The sequence below is a fragment of the Lycium barbarum genome, chromosome 1, assembly GCF_019175385.1.
Source record: "Lycium barbarum isolate Lr01 chromosome 1, ASM1917538v2, whole genome shotgun sequence".
In the NCBI taxonomy this organism is placed as follows: Eukaryota; Viridiplantae; Streptophyta; class Magnoliopsida; order Solanales; family Solanaceae; genus Lycium; species Lycium barbarum.
In genome coordinates this window covers 8,233,963-8,261,529 of record NC_083337.1, presented here as the reverse complement: position 1 = coordinate 8,261,529, position 27,567 = coordinate 8,233,963, and the positions used below count along the sequence as shown (strand labels likewise).

The 27,567-nt window shown below is 36.5% G+C and overlaps 2 protein-coding genes and 1 non-coding gene across 7 annotated transcripts; all 3 read left to right on the top strand.

Moving 5' to 3' along the window:
* Positions 1-9,963: 9,963 nt before the first annotated feature.
* LOC132630975 (nudix hydrolase 15, mitochondrial-like) lies at positions 9,964-20,534 on the top strand. Of its 3 annotated transcripts, none has more exons than XM_060346571.1 (5): positions 9,964-10,429; positions 12,680-12,822; positions 19,336-19,455; positions 19,545-19,739; positions 20,038-20,534. In XM_060346571.1, exons 1-5 carry the CDS (start codon positions 10,015-10,017, stop codon positions 20,104-20,106), a joined length of 942 nt encoding a protein of 313 aa, XP_060202554.1. In that variant the 5' UTR covers positions 9,964-10,014; the 3' UTR covers positions 20,107-20,534. The 3 variants fall into 3 exon arrangements, with proteins under 3 accessions (XP_060202554.1, XP_060202559.1, XP_060202557.1); XM_060346576.1 differs by having other exon boundaries at positions 9,965-10,429; positions 20,012-20,534; XM_060346574.1 differs by lacking the exon at positions 20,038-20,534 and having other exon boundaries at positions 9,966-10,429; positions 19,545-19,893.
* Positions 20,535-22,219: 1,685 nt separating this feature from the next.
* LOC132630962 (nudix hydrolase 11-like) lies at positions 22,220-27,150 on the top strand. 3 transcript variants are annotated; one of them, XM_060346562.1, is made up of 4 exons: positions 22,220-22,604; positions 25,506-25,648; positions 26,388-26,504; positions 26,579-27,150. In XM_060346562.1, exons 1-4 carry the CDS (start codon positions 22,280-22,282, stop codon positions 26,780-26,782), a joined length of 789 nt encoding a protein of 262 aa, XP_060202545.1. In that variant the 5' UTR covers positions 22,220-22,279; the 3' UTR covers positions 26,783-27,150. The 3 variants fall into 3 exon arrangements, with proteins under 3 accessions (XP_060202545.1, XP_060202551.1, XP_060202538.1); XM_060346568.1 differs by having other exon boundaries at positions 22,221-22,604; positions 26,385-26,504; positions 26,593-26,748; XM_060346555.1 differs by having other exon boundaries at positions 22,223-22,604; positions 26,385-26,504.
* On the top strand, positions 24,381-24,499 carry LOC132619511 (5S ribosomal RNA). Its single transcript, XR_009574729.1, has one exon. It is a non-coding gene; the product is annotated as a 5S ribosomal RNA (ribosomal RNA).
* Positions 27,151-27,567: the final 417 nt, after the last annotated feature.

The window sequence follows — 27,567 nt, the reverse complement described above, 5'->3', positions numbered from 1 at the left end:
AAGGCGTATCTTGGGCGTAGGCGTGCACATGAGATAGTCTACGACAATTGGGAGGGATCTTTCAATAAGTTGCCGAGATACATGGCGGCTCTATAACACTTCAATCATGGTATTGTTGTTGAATGGAAGCTCAAATCGAAGCCTGGTGTGCCCGGTAATATTTTTGAGTTTGTGTTTTGGGCATTCAAACTATGCATTGATAGTTTTGCTCATCGTCGGCCTGTAATATCAATAGATGGAACACATGTGTACGGGGTATATGACATAAAGCTGCTAATTGCAGTTGGAATGGATGCAAATGGAGCTAAATGTCCTCTAGCTTTTGCAATTGCACCTAATGAGAGCATTAGTACGTGGGCTATGTTTTTGGACTACTTAAGGTAACACGTTATTAAGGATCGCATGGGAATATGTGTGATCTCAGACAGAAATGCTAGCATATTGCACAATATGTTCAATTTGCAGAGGTGGCAGCCACCCTTTGCCTACCGTCATTATTGTTTAAGGCATTTGAAGGCAAACTTCCAAAAGGCACATCGAATCCCAACACTTTGCAATTGGATGTGGGCGGCTGTAACAGAGCTTCAGGAGAAGAAGTTTAACCTGCAGATGGACATTATTAGGTGGGCGAATGAGGAAGCCTTCCACTGGTTGAATGCAATTGATAAAGACAAATGGACATTACACCAGGATGAAGGTAGGTGATGGGGTATGCTGACAACAAACAGCTCTGAGTCATTCAATGGCTTGTTGAAATCTGCACGGGGACTACCCGTCACCGCAATGTAAGAATGACTTTTAAGCAGGTTGTGGAGCGGTTCGTCAATAGATCAAAAGAGGCCAAAGTACATGTAGTAGCAGGTCTAAGATGGATGCCAAAACTGTCACAACTGCTCGAGTACCACAAATATAAGGCTCAAAAACATGACCGGATGGAGTACAACTCTGCAGAGCGCATTTGAACTCATAACAAGTGTGCACCAAGGTAAAAGAGGTAACGTCCATACAATTTGTGAGATTCCAAGAACATACACATGCGGCAAGTGGCAATCATATCACATGCCATGTTCTCATGCCTTCAAGTGTTTTATCGCAATGGGAAAGAACGCCTCCGCGTACATGGCAGAGGAATATACAGTTGAAAATTATGCAAGAACGTATGCTGGAAGGTTCTACCCACTGTGGTAGTGAGAGTTATTGGCCACCAGATCCATTTTCAATGGTTGCAAATAAAGCATTTATCTGTAAATTCAAAAAGAAAGCATACTCCCATATTCATAATGAAATGGATGTTTCACTGGGGAGATACACTCGAAAATGCTCATTTTGCAATTATGTTGGTCATGATAAGCGCGAGTGTCCCTTACGACATGGTGGTCAAACTACATCTCGCTGTGGAAGCACCTCTCGTGGTGGGGGAAACTCTCGTGGTGGTAGATCTAGCAGTGGTGGCACATCTAATGGTGGTGGCACATCTCGCGGTGATGGTGGAAGATCAACTCAAGGGCATTAATTGATGAATGTTTTTTTAAGTTTTTTTCTTTCTTTGATGATTGTATTTTAAAAAGTTTGGGTTTCTTATTAATGAACAAGTTTAAGTATTTTCATATTGTTATGAATGATGCAATTTAATTATTTTGAGATTTGTATGAATGCTCCAATTTTGATTAAAAAATTTAAGTATTCGTAAAGAACTTAAAGCTAATGACACCAAGCCTTCAAACAAAAATGGCATTCGAGCACTTTTCAACCACTAAAACGGCCATCCGAAAATTTTCTTATCCTTGATGTATTGAGCCGACCTTATTAATCGCACAAAAATAAGTAGGGTTTTATATAAAATATTGAAGTTTCGGGGTCCCGAAGCATGATTAATCTATGGTCAAAGTACATTAAAAAGTGTAATGAAAGAGGGGTTAACCAAAAGGGCCGAAAAAAAAGGGGTCTGCTTTACCGCAGTAAATTACTGCGCTATAGCAGTTAACGGTGCCATCCCCGTTAACTGCTTTAGCGCAGTAATTTATTACGCTAAAGGCAGTTTTGTAACTTTTTTTTATTGGGGTAGTTTGGTTCAAAAACTTTTTTTTGAGGCTATTTTGATTCCGGACTCGTTAATTAGCTCCATTAATTAATTCTCCATCCGAAATTCTATTACTAGCTTATATAAATACCATTACGAGTTTTGAAAAGGCTGTACTTTTCCTAGTGAAATTTTTTGCGGTTCTCTTTTTAGTTCTCTTACAACTTATGGAACTTTGTGGTCTTAGATCTCTTTTAAGTAAATTGAAATCTTATAAGAAAACGTTAGACTTGATTAAAATTTGTACTAAGTTATTACAAACGTTAACGATAATTTAATGTTTTGTTCACAAGGTGGAGCAATGTATGAGCAAATTAGACATTTGACCGAGTCTAACATTGTCCGAAAAGGAAATGTTTATGGTTATATTTGCAAAACCTTTTTAAAGAAGATGATGAACCTAAAAAAAGGGACATTTGCATAAATCAACCATTTTCCCAGAAACGGCTAGGATTTTGAGGAGTGCTCTGTATCTAGGATATTTTTAGTTTATGGATAGTGGAAAATTATCTGTATCATGAAGAATATTCTCGACGATCGGCGATTCAAATAATGCAGACCGGTTCTACTAAAAAAACTCGTAAATCACCTAAACACTACTAGTATTTATAATGAAATACTACATTAACCCTACCAATTGTTCCATGAATCACGTGCCAAGCTTTGTAGATAATTAGCTCCAAGCTAAAACTTCTTTCTTTTCCTTGACTACCAAGCTGAGACAGTGGTTTAGGAATGACAACTTTTATTTCTAAAGATGCTAATACTATTACTAATTCAACGTCTTTAGAGTCAACAAGCACCTACTGTACTAATTGTCATTGTCACGATCCCCAATTCATAATTATACATCACAACATTTATCTCGTGAGTAAAGAATTAAGAATATCTTGTGTTAAAATAATGGGAAAATACATAAAAATCGCCCCAACGTATACTCGGATTAATTATGATGCACCCAACCTTTGCGGGCGACCTATTACCCCCCTGACCTTATTTTTTCTGTATTTTTGTACCATTTTTTGGCTGACGTGGCACAAAAAAAAATTGATGTCCAGTTGCACACTGGAGAGTGTTGCACACTCTCCACCACAATGGTGCCACGTCACTGCCACTTGTTAAAGCTACTAATTGCAATTTATTTTTCTCTTTCTTCTTCTTTCTCCTCAACCACCCCCACCGCCGCCGCCGCCGCCACACCGCCGCCATGATTGAACATAGCCCAGTTCGTGAAATCATGGGCAGTTCGTGCAATTTCTACATTGTTGTTAAATTCCATTCCCCATGAATTTTCATGAAATTTAACAAATGGCAAAAGGAGCGGGCTGGACAATTTCCATGAAATTTAACAAACATTGTTGTTAAATTCCAGCCCATGATTGAACATAGCCCAAAAAGGAAGAAATTGCACAGTTTGTCCTTCAACTGGCAGTTTCTTCAAATGGGTGTTAATGGCAATTCCTTCAAATGGGTGGGGCAAGAGGAGCAGGTGTCACACCCCATTTTTACCCCGGAGTTAAAATAAAAGTATGACGTATTGGAGATTCCTGTTTTTGTTTATGTTAAGGAGTCGCCACCTAATTATTTATGGTGAATTAGGACACCTAAAGTTTATTAAAGTTATGTTTAAAGTTAACTCTGTTTAAGGTCTGCGAAACTTAAGATTCTAGGTAAGGGTTCAATTAGTCTAAAGGGAAGGTATTAGGCACCCTTTAAGACTCATTAACAATGGTTAACCGACCGGACTCAAATTTAATTAGGCTAAGTGTAAGTGTAATACTATATAAAAGAAAATATTTTTATAAGTATTGCTAAAGTTACAGATAGATATATATAAGAATGCTATTTAAAATAGAACTTGTAGAAAAAAACAAAAAGAACGCTTCCAACGCTATTCTAAAATACGACTTATAAATGTTGTTAAAATGAAAGTATAATAGTTCTATCTAAACTAACGCTCGTAGAGGGGATTGAAGTTATGTTATAAAATAATGTATGATGTAAAGTTGACATAACTTAACGTTTAGAATGCACATTTGATTTTGAGGAAATAATTTTAATTTTATGTACATATATTACCAGGATGTTTACATATGATACATTAACAAAGTTCTACAACTTATGATAGCTTAATAAAATTATATAAGTTGATAAAAAATAGTGAGAAATTTAACTGACAGTCTTTAAGCCTTCTCGTTTTTAAAATATTATGCAAGCCTTCCCTCATTCATATTTAAACCCTCAATGTAAGAAAATTGTTTTCTAACCTAAATTAAAGCTAAACAAGTTGGTTCGTTGTGTGCACGTTTATTCTAGGTAGAGCAATTGTATTTATGTCTACAGGGACCATTTTGTACTTGTTTAAGCCTATATGAAATTAGACATGACGAGTGCATCTGCTAAATGTTAACCAACTCCAATATCAAAGTAAACGCGTAAACCTTCTCTAACAGCAAATATATAATTGAGAAATAAATAGTTAGTCATGCCAACGCAAGTAAGCAAAACAGGCGGAAATAAGCGGGATGGTCAACGGCCATGTTCAGCTTCGACGGGAGGACGAAATATCTTATATATCTCGTTGTTCCAGCGGTGCAAAGGCGAGGAAGAGTAAGAATATGCGGACTCTTTGCAATGGCGGCGTCGTCGAGTCTCAAAATAAAAACTCTTCGGCTCCGGTATACATGCCAAAATAAAGAAAAATAATAGCATAATTAGTACAGGAGATTAACTATCCTTATCAATGTTGAAAGGGAAAAGTAAGCAGCCATGAAAATCATAACGGTCCATGAGATGCATTAACATTTAGTCACGATCTAGATATTATAAGCATGGTTTATATACTAAACTCATGTACTTTGTTTTTTTTTTAAGAGTGTATGGTAGTGAATATACCCTGTATATTTGGTATATCACTGGACGGTCTTTAGAGAAACTCAAACAGTAAGGGCATAAACAGCCAGATGAATCATGCTAAGAAGGAGTTAACACTTGATGACCACATGTAAACAGTACTAAAAACAGGGCACACCTACTGTGATGAAAACAAACAGGCTTAATTTGGGAGAGGACTGATCTTTCATGCAACATATATAACAAACAGCCTAGACAGAAACCCATATTATTTCAAAAGTAATGGAAACTGGGTCTCGGAAACACTAATAGGATTCTGACCTCATGTGCATTAGACTTTGAGCAAGAAACTAACATCATTCTCAGAACAAAGATGACTAAATGAGACTGAGCCATACGATAACCATGCTAAGCAAATCAAGAATATCACACTAAGCAGATAATGCCATTAAACTAAACTTAAGCATGGTCACTAAACCGAACAGAATCTGGACAATAAACACATAACTGAGCTGATTTCTGAACTTTGAACAAGGAAATTATGCTACCCTTTTAAACAGATCCGGATGTTAAGCATAGCAAATAATTAGAACCAAACATTATCAAGAAGTCATCTAAACCTGAGCATATTGGTTAATAATGTGATTTTAAGACTATCATTACCAGTTGACATCTAATGCATTGAACCATACTTCAACAATAAGCGTGCCTGAAACTGAGCATATAGCTATAGATTAACATTAAACATAGATTCTTAATCAAACATATAAACAGATTTGACGCCCAATCTAAAACAACCATCGTCAAACAAAATGATTAATACACTAGACGAACCAAGACTACACCGAGTGAAATTAAACTAAGTCTAACTAACCACAAGAAGTAATTCACATGAACATCAAATAGCGATCTTATGCCATATTTCAAATGAAACATTACATATACTAACATGAAAGGCCGACCAGTATCAAAAGCTGAATATAACATTTCTATTTTTACGACATCGAACACACAAAATTTAACACAGCGTCAACTTAAAACTAAGACACTCTAATCATACATACATAGAACCCAAATACGCGTCGAAAATCAAAACGAATAAAAAGAGTGGCAGAAGGGAATTGCACTGACCTTTTGTTGGCGCAGTGAACGGGGCGTCGAGGTCGTCGAATCTACTTTCTCGTTATGAACCGATTCAAAACTCGACTAAAAAAAATGGTTCTCTCGTAGTTAAAGTTCTTTTGTCGAACAGCGAGGAAAGTTAATCGAGTTGTGAGACTTTAACCTTCCGTCACAAACCTCAGATTTCAACCAAAGTGTTTTTTTCGATTTGAAGGGTTTAAGACCAAATTAAAGAGAAGAGATTTTGTAAAAAAATACTCGTGTCTTCTACATCCGTCCCTCAAATACTGAATAAAAATTCCCCCAAAATACTGAAAATCCCCTCAAATCCTCATAATCCCCTTTATACTCGACTCGAAATAAAAGAAAACAAACAGAAATAATGTTTTGGGATTTCAAACTGAGGTCAAGAAAAACGAAAAATGGTATTCCCCCTTTTTCAAAACTAAAAAATCAGTAGAAATAGCACAAAGATAAGACTAAACCGTAGTGGAAAGGTGAAGAATCTTCCCCCCTTCGAACTATCATTCGTCCTAGATTTATAGGGCTTCGTTTGGTTTGAGAAAGAGAGGAGCGTGGACAGAGAGTGGGGGACAGCGACGAGGAGAAGCGGGAATGGAGGAGAAGAAGAAGGCGGAAAAGAAGGAGAAAAGGGAGAAAGAAAGATGGAGGCGGAAAGAAAGAAGAGAGAAAGAGAAGAAGGGAAAGAAGTAGGGTTAGGGAAAAAAGAATTGGGCCGGACCCGGGTCGGGTGAAAATAGAATTGGGCTAGTCCGTTTGGGCTGGCCCATTAATTTAAATGTGGGTTGAAAAATGTGGGTTGAGTATTAAGGATGTGGCCTAATTATTTGGGTATGAAAATGATATTGTATTTGTATTTTGGGGCCATTAATTTGGCTAAAAAAATATTTGTCCTTCCTCCGCTATTTTAATTATCTCCGGGCTTCTAATTTAGTAACTAGTACAATATTTATTATGTGAAGATAAATAGTAATTAGTATATAGAAAGTAAGGATTTACAAAGTGTTGTCTTGTAATTAATTTAACGATTCCAAACCCGAAAGTGAAATGACGATGAACATTTAAAATTTGTGATAAATTAATACTTGTAATGTTAAAATAAAAGTAGTGAATATAAATAGCAGTGAAAATAAAGTATCTAGCTCGTCAATAAATTTAGACGTCCGAATGAATAGAATTAAATAAAGGAGGGACAAAATTGGGTGTCAACAGCAGGTTGCCGGGGGGGGGGGGGGGGGGGGGAGGGGGGCTGACATGAAGAAGAATAAGAAGAAGAAGGGGGGTTTATGATGAAATTGAATGTGTGTGTTAATGAAGGAAGAAAATGGGTTGAATGTTTCTTGAAAATAAGCTCTTTATGATTGATGATTAAATTGAATGTGTGTGTTAATGGAGGAAGAAAATGGGTTGAATGTGTGTGTGTGTTAATGGAGGAAGAAAATGGATTGATGAATTTCTTCAGAAGAGCAAGAAGGATTTAGTGATGAAGAAGACAAAATTAATGGTTTAATGGTTAATTAGAGGTTAATTAGTGTAAATATAATTAATAAAAGAAAAATCATATGAAAAAAAGAAAAGAAAAGTGGCAGTGACGTGGCACCAATGTGGCGGAGAGTGTGCAACACTCTCCACTATGCAACTGGGCATCAATTTTTTTTTTTTGGTGCCACGTCAGCCAAAAACTGGTACAAAGTACAGAAAAAATAAGGCCAGGGGTAATAGGTCGCCCGCAAAGGTTGGATACGTCATAATTAATCCGAGTATACGTTGGGATTTTTTTTTTTTTTTTTTAATGTATTTTCCCTTAAAATAATCCCATCATACTTTGCAATTTGCATGATTATGGGCTGGTGCCCTACACGATTCGTTCACGTGGCAACCACACAAATAGTCGTTATTTGAATTTCTAGTTAAGGAATGGACGAAGTTTATAAAAAATCTAAAGAATATGCGGAAACGGAGGAGGAGAAGAAGAAAAGTAGTAGTTTTATCCGAAATTCCTCTCTTTAGGCTAAAATTTAAATATTTTTAAAAATTGACTATGCTTTAAATGACACACTAAAAACAGATATTTGGTGCAAATTCTACTTCATTCATAGTACACAAAACGACACAAGGGTTGTCTAAGTCACCGCTCGTAAAGTTGAAAAATACTCAAAACTTAAAGAATGTGGCGAAATAATTGGAAAATAGCCATATGAACTCTAGAAAGTTTTCTTTAAGTTGCTAAAAATGAAATTCTAGGACTGTTCATGGAGTTCAAAATTTGTACAGGTGAAGTTCTATGATGGCATCCTAGAGTTCGAATTTATGTAGGTCCAGGACTATCTTAGAGCTCGAACTTATAGAAGTGAAACTTTGTCATTGCTTAGCTCATCAACATCAGTCATTACAGATTTAAATCACATAGGTATACTGCTTTAATGACAAATAATCTCCTAAAGACCCATTGCGCCTATGCATTGCAATAGAATATCCATATATAAGACACATCATCACATGCATACTATGCGTTTCAACAGTCCGTCCATAGGAAAATCACATCATCAACAACCTAACCAACTACGTGTATCACCAACCCCGTCTCCACTGTGCGTGAACTGAGTACTGCCGATGCTAGCACTACCTCAACTCATAAATCATATTCAATTAAGTTAAAACAATGTAACATATCAGTATCAAGTAATAAGCACGAAGTCATGTTATGCATCTCTAACACATAGAGAAACAATATGCATCATCACATGCTTCCTAAATAAATGCATCTAGAATGTCATGTTCAAATTAGCAAACCAATTATAAATCATGATGTGATATCATTGAATTCGAGTCTATCCTACAATGTCCAACGATCTCAATGTATGCAAATTATTGAACAACACTTTATAAGCTAAATGCTCTATTTCCATAATTTAGGGAAAAGTCAAAATCAAATTATAGTCAATCCTCGGTCAAATTCTAAAAGAAGATATGTGAACGAGTTACCCCTAAGCTCATGAATTCAATTATATGATGGAGTATTCATTTTGACTTCAATTGCTAATTCAAATACCCGATTTGCCTAACTTAGAAACTAGGTCAATTTAGGCATTCAAATTACATGATTTAATGGTTAAATTCTTACAAAAATTAAGCGTAATCATTTTAGAATGTTAGAGAATCATTACCTTAAGGATTTAAGTTGAAATCACTCCATTGATTCAACACCCTCAAACTCCTCTTTTCACAAAATGAAAAAAAAAACTAAGATCTCATTTTGTCACTCTTCGAAAAAATATCATCCTTTTAAAATAAATAAATAATGTCATTTTTTAACGAGCAAAGGAATTTTTAATATTAATTTCTTTTTAATTAACTAAATACATTAAGTTCTCCTCGTGGATGCTTCGAATTTTAAGAAATAACAGGTTTAGCGTGACAATTAATCCCTCCGTCCCATAACAAATGTCACCTTAGCAAAAAATACGCATATTAAAAAACCAACAATGCAATGTGAAGTTTACCAAATTACTCCTATATAATAAAAATAAATTACTTTTACCTTTTGATTAGAGCATGCACAAGAAGTAAACCTTTTGATATTGAGAATCTAACAATACCAAATTACTATGTGGCTATTCCAATCATCATTAAGATGTTACTTTATTATCTGAGGTTAGAATTAGAAACAACTAGTCAATTTATGCCTTGATTTCCTAAGGTAACACTTATTATGGGACAAAAAAATTTAGCTAAGGTGACACTTATTATGAGACGGAGGGAGCATTAGCTTTCGAAAATTCTCCAAAATTGTTTTTCTTTCAAAAACTCTATTTTTCTGTAAAAACTAAACAAAAATTCTAAAAAAGAAAATTCACAAATAATTGAGCTTGGTTTGAAATTATGCTTTAACCCGATACGAATTAAGCTCAATTTATTACTACTACTAGCTATGAGAAATGCTATCATCAATTCGAAGATTGTCAATGTCAATACTATCTATTTCATCATTTCAATCTCCAAATTCACTTCACAAATTACTCATAATGGATTCCTCCTCCTCCTCATCATCATCTAAAAGTTCTCAAAGATTATTTTGCTTAGCTCAACAATTACGTCTTTACAAAGCACCACCACCACCACCATTTCTTGATGATGACACGGATTTCGAGGAGCAGAAATTGGAAGAGAGTGCTGGGAAAGTGGTTTCTCAATTGGGTTTTCAAGAATCAGTGACACCAGTTGGTGCTGTAAAGCAAGAGAGATTTAAACCAAAAAGAGCAGCTGTTTTGATCTGTTTGTTTGAAGGGGATAATGATGGGGAACTAAGAGTTATTCTTACTAAGAGGTCTTCCAAGCTATCTACTCACTCTGGTTAGTGGTGAATTTTACACATTTTTGTAACTGTATATATTGTGAAGAATTTTTTGGGTTGGAGGTGATAGTGCTAGGATCGAAATAATCAGGTGTTATGTGGAAGCTAACAAGACGAAAAATCAGACAAACAAAAGAGAAGTACTCATTTGTCCTAATTTATGCGGCACTTTTTTCGCTTTTCGAGAGTAAAACAAGAAAATCTTTTTTTTTTTTTTGATTAGCGCCGGGTGTCCGAGTCTCTTTGAGCCCCGACTAATCCGGGGGTGCACAAGCCCTCGGCAAGGAGTTTCCCGCAAGTGCACCACGGATAATTCAGGGTTTCCCGCAAGTGCACCACGGATAATTCAGGGTTTCCCCAGTCCGATGGCCCTCAGAAAAAACAAGAAAACCTTTGACCACGATTTCTTCGTATGCCCTTAAATATGCTAAATTGTTAGTTATTAGTATGACTTATGTAGTACTCCCTCCGTCCTAAAAAGATTGTCCTCTTTTGACTTGACACAAAATTTAAGAAATAAAGGAAGACTTTTGAAATGTGTGGTCCAAAACAAGCCTTAGATACTTGTGTGGCTGTAAATCATCTCGTAAAGTTGAATTGTTTCTAAATATAGAAAGGGGACAATTTTTTGGGACAGACTAAAAAGGAAAGGAGGACAATCTTTTTGGGACAAAGGGAGTAGTACTTTTTATGTAGTTTCTAAATATGAAAATTATTTAGTCCGAATTCACGGTCCAAGTAAAGAAATTTGACTATTGGAATCCGAATTGTGTCACATAAAATTGGGACGGAAGGAGTATTGTGTTGAAACTTTTTTGGGTTGTTAGTGATAGTGTTCGGATCAACTCCGCCTGTGTGAGCTCGCTCACATTGCCGGTCCCAAGCCCGGATAAAGGAGGAGGGTTGCCGAGGGTCAATCGGAAACAGCCTCCCTACCCAGGTAGGGGTAAGGCTGCGTACATCTTACCCTCCCCAGACCCCACTATTGTGGGATTACACTGGGTAGTGACCAAGTGATAGTGTTCGGATCGAAATAATCAGGTATCATGCGGAAGCTAATAAAGTAAACCTGGAAAAGACTGTAAATCAGACAACAAAAGAGAAATAGAGACACAATAATTTAACGTGGTTCAGTCAATTGATCCACAGGCGGAAATGAGCAATCTTCTATATAAAAGAGAGTGCAAAATATTGGGATAAATAACCTCACAAAATTCATTCAGATAGGAGGGGTTATGGCGGTTGATTGATCATCGAGAGTCAGAGGCGGAGGCAGGATTTGAAGTTTATGGCTTTTGAACTTGCCATCAGAGCTGTATCTCGTCTTAGTTACTGGTTCGCTATTTATATACTTATACATGTTTAATTAGTTTCCTAAAACAAATAGAGGGTCTAAGCAAAAGCTACTGACTTCGTCTCAGCTTGTATCTTATACTCTAGCTCCGACCCTCAGAGTGTAGTGGGGTTTTGGCAGATCATATGGAGAACTCGTAATCTATCTTAATGGATAAGTTTTTAAGTATTGGGATGAAATGGGTCTGAATAGAAAGGGTTGGATATAGAGGATTCATATAGCTAACTCCAAATAGTTTCTTGGATTGAGATGTAGTTGATTGCTTGCTTTGATATGTTATTGTGATTTGATGCATGCAAGAGGTGTGCAGCTTATATTGTCGATGGTGATAGTGTGGTTTTGTTGCTTGTTCGGAACTTTATTCAGCACAGTGGATTCTGTTCAGCTATAATGTATTTGTCCTAGCTTATGGAAAATTCTTGTGTTGTTTTTGCATGTTAAAATACGGCGTAATTTCTGTTAGATTATTAAGAGGATTTTAGTCAGCAATGGGCAATAAAGATGCTTAGTGTAGCTTATATCCTTGTTTTCATTCAGTTGATTTCACTATGTTAAATTGATTGCTAAAACTAAGCTGACATAATGGTGTAGATCTTGTCTTTTTGTTTTGTTTTGTTTGTAGAGATTGTGGTTGGGTGATTCTGAAAATCAGTTTGATACATATATGTGTTGCTGGTAAAATGTTGTTACTTGTATGTTTACGCACTTTACTATCTTTCTTGTGATTGAGAGTCTTGCTTGCAAATTTTGTCTATTCAAGATATGAACTTTCTATTATCTTGTCACCAAATTGCTTAATGTATTTTGATTTGGCATTTGCTGTTATTTCTACTGTCCTCTCATATGTAATACCTTGCTAGGTTAGCTGATTTTAGTTAATGTGTCATTCATGCAGGTGAAGTCGCATTGCCGGGAGGAAAAGCAGAAGAAGGAGATACAAGTGATGCTGACACTGCAACCAGAGAAGCAAAGGAGGAGATAGGACTAGATCCTTCATTGGTTAATGTTGTGACTTGTCTTGAGCCATTCTTGTCTAAGGTATGTAGATATCATCTATAATAAGACAAACTCTAGTATGTCAAGAAACTTTGGGTGGATGTCAACATAATATTCTTTGACAGACAACTTGTTTCCTACTCCCTCTGTCCCAATTTATGTGAAGGTGTTTGACTGGGCACTGAGTTTAAGAATGAAAGGAAGACTTTTGAAACTTGTGGTCTAAAATAAGTCATAGATATGTATGGCAATAAATTATCTTGTTAAGGGTAAAATGAGAAGTTTAAAGTTAAATTGCTACTAAATATAGAAAGGTGTCATTCTTTTTGGGACAAACTAAAAAGGAAAGAGTGTCACATAAATTGGACAGAGGGAGTAAGAGAGAGATATCTGTATTGTAATGATTAATCTGCTGAGAATATCTTCTCTGTTCTTTGTGCTAGTCGGTTGATGAATTTAGTATGGGCAAACACCCTTCCGTAAGGCCGAGTTAGTTTTTCTTTAATTATTCTTCAACAAGAAGAAATCTATTTAATTCAACAAGAAGAAATCTATTTAAATCATTCTTCCACGAAGGAGCTGTGCCCATATGTTTTTTTTTTTAATTTTATGAAGTAATTGATTCCATTTATGGCATCCAGAAGGTGCAAATAGTTATAAAAGAGTGAGCAAAAGTATGTTAGCTCTAGTCTAAGTTACTCGGACTCTTCCAAAGTGTTGCCGCACCCGTGTCGGATCCTCCAAAAAGACATTACTTTTGTAGGATCTGACAAGCACCCGACGACATTTTAGGAGAGTCCGAGTAACTTAGGCTCTAGTACAAATTATACAACCATAGAGCTAACAAAATCTAAAAAGCTATCGGGGTAATCCATTGGGACCAAAAACCCAACTAACTAAATACAAAAGACATCTAGCTTTGAGCCTAGATTGGATAGTTGAGAGACCATAAAAAAATCTTCTATTCCTTTCACTCCATATAGTCCAAAGATGGCAACTGGTAACATCTTCCAAATCTTTTTGATGGTGCTGTCAACTTTTCAGTGGCTCCAACTTTCAAAAACTTCCATGATAGTGTTAGGCATTACCCTTCTGAGGCCAAAAAGGGTCAGGAACATGTTCCATAAGTCTACTGCAACAGGGCACTGCATTATCAGATGGGTAAGGGTTTCTGCTTCTCTATTGCACCCGTTCAGAGTCTGAATCTTCCTCCTTGCATGTCCTGTGTTAGACTGGCTTTATATATTGCAGTCCAGCTGAAGCATACAATTTTGGGTAGAAGCTGGACCTTCCAGATTAACTTCCAAGGCCAGTTGTCAGTGATAGCATTCTAGTCCGTTGCTAGCTTGCAGGTTGCGTTCACTGTGAACTTTCCTCCATTAGTATGTAATAACGGATGACTACTAGATCAGATTACCTGCTCACTCAAGACTTCTTACTGCTGTAGATTCCCTATTTTTGTAACTCCCAATCTTTAGGAATTCTGTGTAACTTTCTCCTCCTATTTAGGCTCTCTTTTGATAGGCATTATCTTTTTTCAAGTTTATCTTGTAGATACAGGTGCTGTACATATTTTGTATAAATACTCTGCCATACAAGCAAATAATATCATCGCATTATTTACCATCTTCTGTTCGCTTCTTTTTATGGTATCCGAGCTACACTAAACTCCCATGAGTTGATCCATTTTTTTTTCTGCTTACTCACCCAAACACTCAAATGGCCCCTAATACCTCTGTGACCAATGCCGATGGAGTCAATAACGCCTTTACTATTGTCCAATTCAATCCCGTTACCCAGCTGCCCATAAAATTAACAGGCAGTCACAATTTCTCCCTGTGGAAAGCTCAAGTTTCAATGCTTATGCGTGGTCACAATCTCTTTGGGCATCTCGATGGCTCCATCCCTGCCCCTACTCGCACCATCTCTCAAAACAATCAAGATATTGATAACCCTGAGTTCCTTCCCTGGCATCGCCAAGATCAGTTAATTCAAAATGCTATCTTGGCCTCCGTTGATCCTACACTTGCCCCCACTGTTGCTGTTGCAGTCTCCGTCAAAGCTGCCTGGGATGCTTTGCATACTGCGTATGCGAACAAATCCGAAACAAGAATTTTCAGCTTGCGAGACCGATTGGCTCGTCTCACTAAAGACTCTTGTCCGGTCACTGATTATCTTCATCAAGTTCGATCACTTTGCGATGAACTTGCAACTGCTGGTGTGCCTGTATCAAACCCGGAACTCATCGTTAAAATTCTCAGTGGACTCGGATCTGAATTTCGAGAACTTTTTGCTGCCATTCGTGCTCGAGAATCTACAATTTCATATGAAGAGCTTTATGAAAAGCTGCTGGATCATGAGCTTTTTCTAAAGCATGAGGAAGACAAGAAGCCGCTATCAACACCTATTACCGCTGCTGTAGCACAAAAGACTACATCAGCTGCTCCTCGTCAGGGTAATAATCCTAACTCCAGCAATCACCGTCCAAATGCAAACACTCCTACCAACAATCAGCAATGGCAAGCACAACCATGGCGCCCACGAAGAAACAACCAGCCGCAGTCCTTTGATAAAAACATTCGCTGTCAACTATGTGATCGTGTAGGTCATTCTGCGAGAGTATGCAGATTGCAGTCACATAACCATTTGCAAGCCCAGGCAAACTTGGCTGCTCGTTTTTCTCCTCAACGGACCCCTTGGATTGTGGATAGTGGAGCTAATCATCATATTGCCTCTGATGCTCAAAGCCTAGCCACCGTACATGACTACCACGGCACCGAAGAGATAACTATGGGCAATGGTAACACCATTCCAATTTCCCATACCGGTAACGCTAACATAAGTGCATCAAATCATAATTTCAAACTTCTTAATACCTTATGCTCCCCTGTCATAAAAAATAATCTTATTTCTGTTTCTTAGTTTTGTTGTGATAATCATTCATCTATTGAATTCTTTCCTTTCCATTATCTTGTGAAGGATCTGAGTACGGGGGGCCCCTAGTTCACGGGCAGAATAAAGATGGGTTGTATGAGTGGCCACTGGGCTTCACACATCGTTGTACTCAATGCAATGTGGCTGTTCCAATTCACCTGTGGCATCGGCGTTTAGGCCATCCTAGTCGCCGCGTTTTAAATACTGTCTTGAATAATTTTTCCCTTCCTGTTTCAGATCCTAAAGTTAGTTCCATTTGTAATTCCTGTTATTCAAATAAAAATGCACAGGTTGACTTTTTCCGAAAATTCATTGCAAAGTAATAAGCCACTGCAAATCCTTTATAGCGATTTATGGGGTCCATCTCCGGTTATGTCAATTGATAAAAAAAGATATTATGTGTCATTTGTTGATCAATTTTCGAAATATATGTGGTTGTTCACTTTAAAATCAAAAAATGAAACTCTGGAAGTTTTTCAACATTTACATCCGTTGCTTGAACGACGGTTCAACACAAAAATTCAATCTTTTTACACTGATGGTGGTGGTGAATTTCAAAGTTTCCAGTCCTATCTTAAAACACATGGCATAGAGCAATTAGTGTCACCCCCATATACTCCACAAAGAGTTGCTCTAGTCGAAAGACGACACTGGCATGTTATTGAAACGGCTAGAACCTTGCTGCACCAAGCATCTTTGCCCTCACACTTTTTGAGTTTTGCCTGCCAACAAGCTGTTTATCTGATAAACAGGCTAACTACACCCAATCTTCAGCATAAGAGCCCCTTTGAAATTTTGTTTCAAACTATGCCCAAGTATGACTCCATTAAAGTATTTGGTTGCTTGTGTTATCCATGCTCAAACCATATGCCAAAAATAAATTAGAGCCCCGTTCGACACCATGTGTTTATTTAGGATTTTCGAATAAACATTACTGCCATCAATGTTTTGATCCTTTAACTTTCAAAATTTATTTATCACGCGACGTCTTGTTTTTGGAAAATCAGTTCCCATTTGAAAAATACAGAAAATAAAAATGTATCTTGGGAAACTTGTTCAACTGAACAACCACCACAGGATAATACTCTGAGTTCAAATGTCTCTTATGAACTTCCTACTCAGATAGTGCAGCAGCCCGTGGGTACACATTCACTCGTCTCCTCTGCCCCAACAGGTACCACTGTCTCAGGTAATTTAGTTTCTCGCTTATCTGATACTTCTTCTCCTTCTCCAACAACTCCGCTGCCCCCTCCTCTCGCCGCACCAAATTCAGTTTCCGACCATGATTCACCTCAACCAACTGTTTCAGCCTCACCAGTTCACCCCTCTCCCCATTTAAATGCTCAACATCAACCCACAATAATCATTTACCAGCACCGAAATAAGTCCACTGGACCTTTGACCCAGAATCCTACGGTACAACCTTCTTCCTCGTCACTTGCCCCGCCTCCCATGGCGTCACAACCTTCCCTTGTTGCGTCCGACTCTACAGCGACACCCACTCATCATATGATTACCCGGTCTAAGACCAATAGCCTTAAGCCTAAACAATTCCACACTGTTGTTCAAACTACTTCCTCCATAATATCATCGCATTATTTACCATCTCCTGTTCGCTTCTTTTTAGTATGCCCCAATCTAAACTGGTGTGGTGCAACGTCATTACCAATGAACCCATTTTGAGCTTGTAAGAGTTTGAGCAAATTCTCCAATTCCCAGTCTTGCAGGTTCCTTCTGAAAGTTGATTCGAAATATTGCCATCTCTATATTGTTGCACTGTTGCATCTGGCTCCTTAGATATTTGAATCAAGGCAGGGAAATCATTCTTTAGAGGGGTGTTTTCCTTCCAGAACTTGACATGTTGACCATTCCCAACTACCAGATGATGATTCTGTTGGAATATTTTAGAAGTGATTCAAAATTTACACACTCTCTTGAAAAGACACAATTTATTATGAAAAGGTGTTACCCATTCTTTAAAAGATACACCTATTCATTGTGAAAAGGTGTCATCCAATCTTAAGGGGTACATCTATTCATGAAGAGGTGTGTTTCACTTTCTATAAATACAAGGGACGCCCTAAATACAATCCCATTGCAGAATTTTTGTATGGCAGATCTAGATCTTTAGGCTCTCTATAATTTCATTCTCTTCAAGAGTCCATTTTTTTCCGTATTCTGAGTTCCTACAAAAGCAGTCGAGAGATTAAAAGGGTGAACTTCTATTTGAGTGCACATTAGAAGATTCCTCAATGGTTCATTGTATCTTGGGAGTCGAATGTCACTTTGCTATTTGCATCGGGGTAGCGACGGAAATCTACTCCGAAGACAGCGCCATCCATAGCGTGCCTTGAACCGGGTTTTTCAATTTCAATCCTGTCTTATCTTTATTGTTATTACTATATTTTATTTGTCTCTTATTTGTTCTTCTTAATGTGATCATCTCTATTATTTTTCCAACGGATTCTGTGTGAATTCATCACAGAGTCTGCTTATGCTCTTCCAAACTCCTACTCCATATGGGGCTGTTGTCTGCTTAGCACTCCAGTGGTCTTGGCTTCCATACTTTGCCTGACCACTTCCTTCCATAAACTCTGGTCCTCTTGTGTATATCTCCACAACCAGTTCGCTAGTAGGCATTTATTGTGTTTGGCCAGGTCCCTGATGCGCAGCCCACCTTAATGCTTTGGCAGCATCACACTGTCCCATTTGACTAAATGGAATTTGTGCCCAGTGTTGTTCCCTTCCCATAGGAAGTTCCTCCTTATTTGATCTAGTTGCTCCATAGTCTTGCTTGGCATGGATAATAGTCACATGGAGTAAGTTGGGATGCTACCAAGCACACTATTGATTAGAGGCAACCTGCCACCCATTAAGAGATATTGAATCTGCCAGGATGCAAACTTCCTCTCAAACTTTTCTCTTGACTCCATTCCAAATGATAAAAGCATAAAGCAGACAAAAGAAAAGGAAATGATTTTAGAGCTTGGTGGAGATACAGTTGCCCACTTAGGTTAATTAGGAAGTAAACCCATCATCTGCTAGTAGGCCTTCCATTTTACTCTCCTCCAATTTGTGTGTCTTGTCATCAGCAATCCACCATCTGAAATAAAGAGATGTAATGTATAAAAAGAAGGAATAAATTGAAGCAATCAAGAAATATATAGAGGTTAAAAAAATGGATAATAATGGTAAATAAAAGGAAATTCCTCTTAGTTACATGACTTACCATATTGATTAAGCAAAGACTATTTTTAGGACGTAAGACTATATTTATCGGGAATCTTTGGTGGATGTCATCTGTTATATTCAAGCTTTACAAAGTTTTCAAACTTAGTGCTGGTTTTGCATTTACATGGCAGTGAGGCCCAAATTCTGATCCCTATGAGATTATTATTGGTGCTTAAAATAACCGGTCACACCATTGTACTAGCAGCTTGAACCCTATGTACTTTTAGATTGCGCGTATATTTCTAATACAACAACAACAACAACATACCCAGTTAAATCCCACAAAGTGGGGTCCGGGGAGGGTAGAGTTTACGCAGACCTTACCCCTACCTTGGTAGAGAGGCTGTTTCCGATGCGTGTATATTTCTAATACATTTGTTATTTATGCAGCATCTTCTTAGAGTAATTCCTGTGATTGGGATACTCTCCAATAAAAAGGAATTCAATCCCACTCCTAATGTCTCTGAAGTAGAAGCAGTTTTCGATGTCCCATTGGAGATGTTTCTCAAGGTTTGTACTTGCGAACATTTCCTTCGGAAGGTCACACGAATAAGTTTCTCCCATTTCTTGGATACTTACGCACAAATGTCTTTATGCAGGACGAGAATAAGAGATCGGAAGAAAGAGAATGGATGGGAGAAAAGTATTTAATTCATTTGTTCGACTACGAGATGGACAACAAGAAATACTTGATATGGGGTCTAACTGCTGGGATTTTGATTAGAGCAGCATCAATTGTGTACCAGAGACCACCTGCTTTCTTGGAACAAAATCCTAAATTCAAGCTCCCTAAGGTAGTGGACAAGGATACTACAATGAGTTAAACTTAAATTGATCATTGTTCTTGTATAATCCAGCTTGTGTCATAAATTAAATGAATCACAGTGGAGTATTAACCATATGATGTAGTCACATAATTTAAGACCATGAATAATAAATTTTACAGCATATTTTGTCGCAAATACACACAAAGTGGGGTATTGATATTTTCCTTCCACATGAATGTTCAATAATGTAAGGTGAAGCAACTCCTTAAAGACAAAAACTATTTGTAATGTGTTTATAGGTTGAATGAGTTCTCCTACTTAATAGGCTAGTCTTTTCGGTTGGGTGCTCGCGTTCAATCTGCAACGACTGGTAGCAGATTTGACCAACGTTTGAGGCCGCGACTCAGAGTACGGTCTGGTAAAATGAGAAGTCAGCCATAACCAATTGGGCCAGAGAGGTACTAGAAGTGGTGAGTTGAATCCAAAAAGTGGTACAGATTGTAATCAACAAGGTCGTTGGTCCTCAAGTAGGGCGATTATTGTGAGTGTCTCATTTAACAATCTCTATCTGCTAAACTTGATAGACTTTGGAGAAGATGGATCTAACGGAAACTCATATTTGGAGAAGCAATTTATGTTAGTATTTTCTATTTATTTCTTGAATTTATTGTAGTGTTTTGAGGTGTAATTTAGTAGCCAACAACCTATGTGTATAAAGCCGCTGGTTGATGTAGGCACTAGATTAGGTGCTGGCTTCTCTATTGTCTATTGATTTATTTACCTTATGCCTATAGAAAGTGGATGAAACTTGAGGAATAATGGGAAAACCTAGATGAGAAAGATATACTCGTCCCGTCTCGAACTTATTTGTCGCGGTTATTAAAAATAGTTGTCTCAGTTTATTTGTCGTTTTTAAAGTTTAAGACACAATTAATTATGTTTTTTCAATTTTATCCTTAGTAGAATTTGAACATTAATGGAGATGACACATAAATAAAGTAAATATTTAATAAAAAAGATTATAAATTAGATATAAATGATGATAAAATAATCAAATACCCTTCATAATTAATATTCCTTAAAGAGCATATAAAACAAACGACATACAGAGGAAGTACTAGTTCATAAGCACACAAAAAAGTTCTAGTTCAATAAAGAGTTGGTCCCATTTCTGGTGAGGCTGCCTTAGACATAAAGGGGTTGCCAGCCAGGCAATAAAGGACAGCATCTGTCATCAGCCCATCACCAAATGGGAGAAAAATCTTTTTAAAATGATGGAAAAACTTGCCACGTTTGTCATGTTTCATGTTTATATTGGTTGAAATTTTTCCATGTGATTGCAGATTAGTCTGTTTCTATCTATTGTTTTTCTTCACATTGTTAATATAGTAGGAAAGGCTCCATCGGATCTGCACTAAAAACATTTTCAATTAGAATTGTGTATTCATAAATTATAAATTTTGAATCCGCCTCTAATTATGATGTGAATAAGCAGTATGATTTTTATTTATAAGGTTCTAGTGTACTCAAAGAATATTCAGATGAAGTACTTGCGTTAATATCATAATTGTCACGAAACTACTATGGAATGGTTTTGATTCACTATTTGTAATCAGAAGTTTTCGGAATTTGAGTCTGGAAATGGAGAATCTTCTCTAAGGAATTCTTTTATCCCTGAGTGAACTTATTTAAAATAAATCGAATTAGTTAGACCAACAATCTTTGAATATGAGAAGATTAAAGAGCAAAATTTAAATTAAAAGAAAAAAGGTAATGGTCAAAAACACAATTGAACTATCAATTTTTTGCGAGTTTCACACTCAAACTATCAGTTGTTATCTTTTCCTATCCGAACTATCACCATCTATGTATTAAAATACATATAGGTGAATAAGTGAGAGTTTAGGTAGAAAATTTTAAATTAAAAGAAACAAAGATAATGGTCAAAAACATATCCGGACAATCACTTTTTCGCAAGTTTCATACCTAAACTAACAATTGTTTCCTTTTACTACCCAAAATATCACTTTTTCGCGAGTTTCAAATCTAAATTATCCGTTGTTCTCTTTTCCTACTTGAACTATCACTATTTATGAATTAAAACACACTAAGAGGAATAGGTGATAGTTCAGGTAGAAAAAAAAAATAACCGATAGTTGGCCTAATTAGCTTCAAGATGTATTTTAATACATAGATAGTAATATCAAATAGGAAAATGAAACAATTCATAATTGGATATTAAATTCGCGAAAACGTGATATTTGGGTATGGTATTTGCATGATAGTTTCGGTGTGTTTTTAACTATTAGCTCTAAACAAAACACTAGTTACACGTAAAATCCCACACCTTCATCTAGCCATCAAATTGGAAAAAGTGATCGATCGGACAGAGTCATGACTCATGAGCAGTGTATTCAATAGTTAGATGACAAAATTGACCAATAAGGCAAAAATATAAAGAAGCAAGCAACCCCAAAATTACAGGGACCCAATTATTAGTCTTTCTTTTTTTTTTTTTTTTTTTTTTTGGCTTTTTGGCACAACACCTTCCATTTCTCCTTTCTCCCATGGCAACTAACAGATTTCATAGATCAGAAAGCCTTGTAAAATTAGCTGAAAGACTTCGTCTTTATAATCCTAATAATAATCACCCTTCACTTAGCTCCTCAAACTTTTTCAATACCCACAGTCAAAATCAAGAATGCACTGTGAATGAGGTTGTTTCCAAAGAACAAGAATTGAAACCAGAATTTGGGACAGACCCTATAAATAGTAGTAGTAGTAATTCAAGAAGAGCCAGGGCTGCAGTTTTGGTGTGTTTATTTGAGGATCAACAAGGCCATCTTCGTGTAATTCTCACTAAAAGAGCTTCTACACTCTCTACACATTCTGGTAAGTATTTGATTGCTGGAGTTTTTTTTTTTTTTTTTTTTAAATATTAAATTTCTGTAATGGTGTTTGGTCAGTTCATGCGCGCCTTAGCCTAGCACTAGGGGTGTACAAAATAAATCGACAAACCACACCAAACCGATAAACCGGGACAAATTGAGAAAAAAACCCGACTAGTGGTTTGGTTTGACTTGGTTTGGTGTTGAGAAAAAAAACCCGATCATAATTGGTTTGGTTTGGTTTAAACTAAAAAAAGTCAAACCGAACCAAACCAACCCGACATTACATGTATTCAATTTTAAAAATATTTTATACATAAAAATATTTATTTGTAATGGAATTTATAGATATTTCTTTTATTTTTTCGTAATTTTTTTATCTATTATCATATTATTCAAGCTTGAACTTAGAATTTTGAATGTCAATAAGTTTTATATCCTATGGATATTTGTAACTCAACTAAAGTTCAAACCAAAACCAGCTCAACACTAACAAAAGAAATTCAATTTAACACTATGAATGACATAAATGTTGGATATTTATAGATTGTTCTATAGGTTTTTGCTAAGTCTGCTTCATGTTTTTGTTGAAGCAGCTTTTTGCCCATCTGTAACCTTGCATCTTCTTGATGCTTTACTAATGAAATTTTATTACTTTACCAAAAAAAAATGTTGGATATCTATTCTTTAGTTTTGCATAATTAGTTTAGAGAGTGAAAATACATAACTTAAGTTTTTTTTTCTTTTTCATGTAACTAATACTTATTAGCCGTGCTTATTTTAGCATGACTTAGTATTTTTAGATTATGGTCATTTTCTTTATGGCTTGTTAATTAGCAATATCTATTTTAACCGATTTTATTAGTTTTTGTTGAATATTTTAATACAATGTTATCACTCTTCTCACGTTTTGTGTTATTTTCTTAAGAAACACCTTAATTATATAGTTGTATCTTACTAAGACAAAAATATTTGAAGTAAAAGTTATATGTATTGTATCAAGACTATTCCGAAAAAAAAAACATCGAATAACCCGAGAAAACCCGAGGTTGAAAAACCCGAATTTTATTGGTTTGGTTTGGTGTATAAATTTAAAAACTCGACGCAATTGGTTTGGTTTGGTGTTTAAAAAATCCGAACCAACCCGGTCCATGTACACCCCTACCTAGCACGGTGACTTAATAAAGTAGGTGGCCTAAAGCTAAAATATCTTAAAATGTCCTTAGGACTCGCGTCTAGTGTTAAGATTGCAACGTGTGTTATGTGAGTTAGGCACATGTCACAGTTTCGAACTCTGTGTCATGGATAAAAGCATAGTAGTATTTTAGTGGACAAGGGTAGAGGGGCGGACCTATTATCCACTGAATTTCGAACATTGTGCCACTTTCCCTCGACAATTTCTCGATTAAAAAAGATAGAAACACAAGAATTTGGATAACTACTCCAACAATATCAATATGCACATTCAAAATGAAAGTCCCAGAATTCAAGAACGCAGTGTCAATGATATAATTCCAAAAGAACAGGAATTGAAACCAGAATTTGGGACAGACCCTATAAATAGTAGTAGTAATTCAAGAAGAGCCAGGGCTGCAGTTTTGATATGTATATTTGAGGATCAACAAGGCTATCTTCGTGTAATCCTCACTAAACGAGCTTCTACACTCTACACATTCTGGTAAGTATTTGATTGCTGGAGTTCCTTTTTACCTTTTTTTTTTTCAATTAAATGTCTACAATAGTGTTCGGGTTTAAGAGAATATAGAGCGCTAGGGATGATGGATGCGATCATACCGGCACTAACGCATCGGATCCCATAAAAAGTCCGAAGTTAAGCGTGCTTGGACGAGAGTAGTACTAGGATGGGTGATCCCTTGGGAAGTCCTCGTGTTGCATCCCTCCTTTTGCTCAAACTCCGCTCAATTTCGTCTATTTAATATATATATTTTTAGATTTTTGGGCCGAGATATTGTCAGGATGGGTGTTTCACTTGGTAGCATAGTAGTCCTTTTGTTCCATTTTATATGATACATCTCTTCTTAAAAAAGTAAACACATTTTTATATTTGAAAGCTTTTAGTTTTGCTCTTAATGATATGTTCTTAATTATAACAGACAACCCTTCGTATCACTACTGATTTAGCCAAAGATAGGGTACAATGGACAAGATTCATATATGTGATATTTACTAGTTGAGCATAGGTTTTAGACTTGGAGAACTTCTAATATTATTAATACATATTAGTTTTATCTTGTTTCCTGTGAATGAGGATACGAAATGAGCTTAAATGAAGAAGTGGAGATTCATATAGCCGACCTCAGGCGTAATTATTGTTCTTAATGATATGTTGTTGGTAAAAATGTGATGATATATTTAAAACTAAAAGGTTTAATGGTACGTTTGACATCTCTTCCTTTCTTTCCTAAATTCCTTTCCCAATCAAATAAGCGCCATATAAAATGAAACAGTGAGATTGCATCAGTCCAATATAGGTATCACATAAGCCTGCCGACCAAGGCTGGAGGTCTGATTCTAATTTTGGGGTCAAATGCATAAGGTATTTTTTGATGACCAAGAAATCTGCCTGGAGCCAACTCTTGGCCAACGGCAGCATTCGTAACTCGGGGATGATGGGCCAGCCCCTCTACCCTTCCCAACTTTAATACTGAATTTTGTTCGCTTGATGCAGGGCTCAAACTTGTGATCTACACAAGTCCTTCATCTTCTGACCATTGAGCTAACCGCTCATTTTAGCCAATCGCAGTAAGCTCGAGGATGATAGACCTACCCCTCTACCCTTCTCCACTTAAATATTGGACTTAGTTCGTTTGGCGCAGGACTCAAACTTGTGATCTAAGACACGAGTTATCCAACTTTTACCAACCCCTTGTTTTATTGTTTTTAGGTGAAGTTGCTTTGCCTGGTGGGAAAGTAGAAGAAGGTGATGCCAATGACACTGAGACAGCATTGAGGGAGGCTGAGGAGGAGATCGGATTAGATCGTTCACTTGTAGATATTGTCACTGTTCTTGAATCCTTTACTACCAAGGTAATGCATTTGTCTTCATTAGCTTCGTTTGAGTTTTCATGGTCATGGCCTTTTAAGGTTTCTCAGCTCCATGAATATTAAGAGAGTTGATAATACAATCCCGTCTTCTTGTATCGAAGGTGAAGGGATTAAATTTCACGTACCATATATATGCGAAGAACAGTAACAACAGCAATAGTTATACAATGGTACTAAGCAATCAGTTGTTAGGAGTATTATGCAAAATTAGACATGACATACGGATTTCTTGTTGGAGAAATCCAAAAAGAAAAACTAATGAAACTTTTGATCGATTATATTGTAGTAACTGATACTGGCCTGAATGTCATACTCATGTCCATTACATAATGGATACTGCAGCCAAAGTTTTGTTTAACTTCAGAGAAGTAAGAAAGAGTCTAACTGAAGGATGGTTTTTGAAAATTCTTTTTGAGCACTTTCCTTACACAGCAGAAGCAATGGTCATACCAGAAATTTCTAGCTAAATGTCAAGTTGATGATCTACTCATTTTCGAATCATTTCCGTTTAGAGTTTAATTGATCTGTTGCCTTTTTGGTACTTATGATCAATGCCTACCTGGTATGACAAGTATCTGTTACAAGTTCCAAATGCAAATTGTTTCGGTTTAGCCCTATGGAATCTTTCCTGTCTTAACCATCTTGTTAAAACTTGGTCCTAGAAGATCTCTATGATCTGGGCTCAAATCTCCTTTTTTTTTTTTTTTTTTTTGTTCAGAAGGGAATTATAGTGATTCCAGTAGTGGGTATACTTTGGGACCGGAATGCATTCAACCCGTTAATAAACACAGCAGAAGTGGCAGCAATATTTGATGCTCCTTTAGAGATGTTTCTTAAGGTTAGAACGTCTGAAAACTCCCTTTTCGTTTACAAGTTTCGTCTTCAATTGCTCTTACTGATATTTGATTTTAGGATGAAAATCGAAGAGAACAAGAGGCTGAATATATGGGAGATCAATATGTACTCCATTTCTTTGATCACGAAACGGAGAAGGAGAAGTATATTATATGGGCTCTAACTGCTGGTATTTTGATTAAAGCTGCCTCGGTTGTGTACCAGCGCCCCCCTCATTTTCAAGAACGAAGGCCTAAATTTTGGAATAGAAGTTGCCAATGAAAGATGTTATTGCCAAATCTCTTGCATAATTTTTGTCCTTTGAACTTTGAACATAAGTGATAGTCAGGGGCGGAGCTACAATATCAAGGTCCAGGTTTTTTATGAAAGCAGTAGCTTTTGCTTAGACCCTGTATTTATATTAGGAATTCCATTAAATATGTGTAAGCATTTAATTGCACACTCAGTAACTAAAGCGAGCATGGGTTCATTCGCAAGTTCAGAATCTATAAACTTCAAATCCTAGTTCCGCTTTTGAGGATAGTTCCTTCAAATGAAGTTAGCAAATTAAAGATATGTGCCGAAGCATCTTGATATGTATCCTATTATAGCCATTGCTTTCAATGTATAGTTTTGATGTTGTATATGTATCATTAACTGCAACATGTTTGTTTCTCTAGCGGGCAGCTACCTATAGCCATTTTTTTTATAGATTTTTGTGCTGCTAGTGAAACATCTTATTCTTCATCTGAAAGCTGAAGTTTTTGACTTTTTAAAATGAGTAGTTTCTTATTTATTTTTTTGATGTTCGGTAAGTAAGCAAAACTTATTAGCATCCTATGTATTCTTTGTTACTCTCCCAACAATTGTCTCTAAGCTTTATACTTTGCATATATAATACCACTAATAATCGGACAATAAAATGTTGCAATTAAGTTTACTTTCTCAAAAAGACAATAAGAGGACAAGGTTCAATGGTTTAAATACAAAAATCTTTTCTCAACATTCAGTACATATGCGATCATTAATATTGTGATAGTTTAGATAAAAAAAGAAACGACCCATAA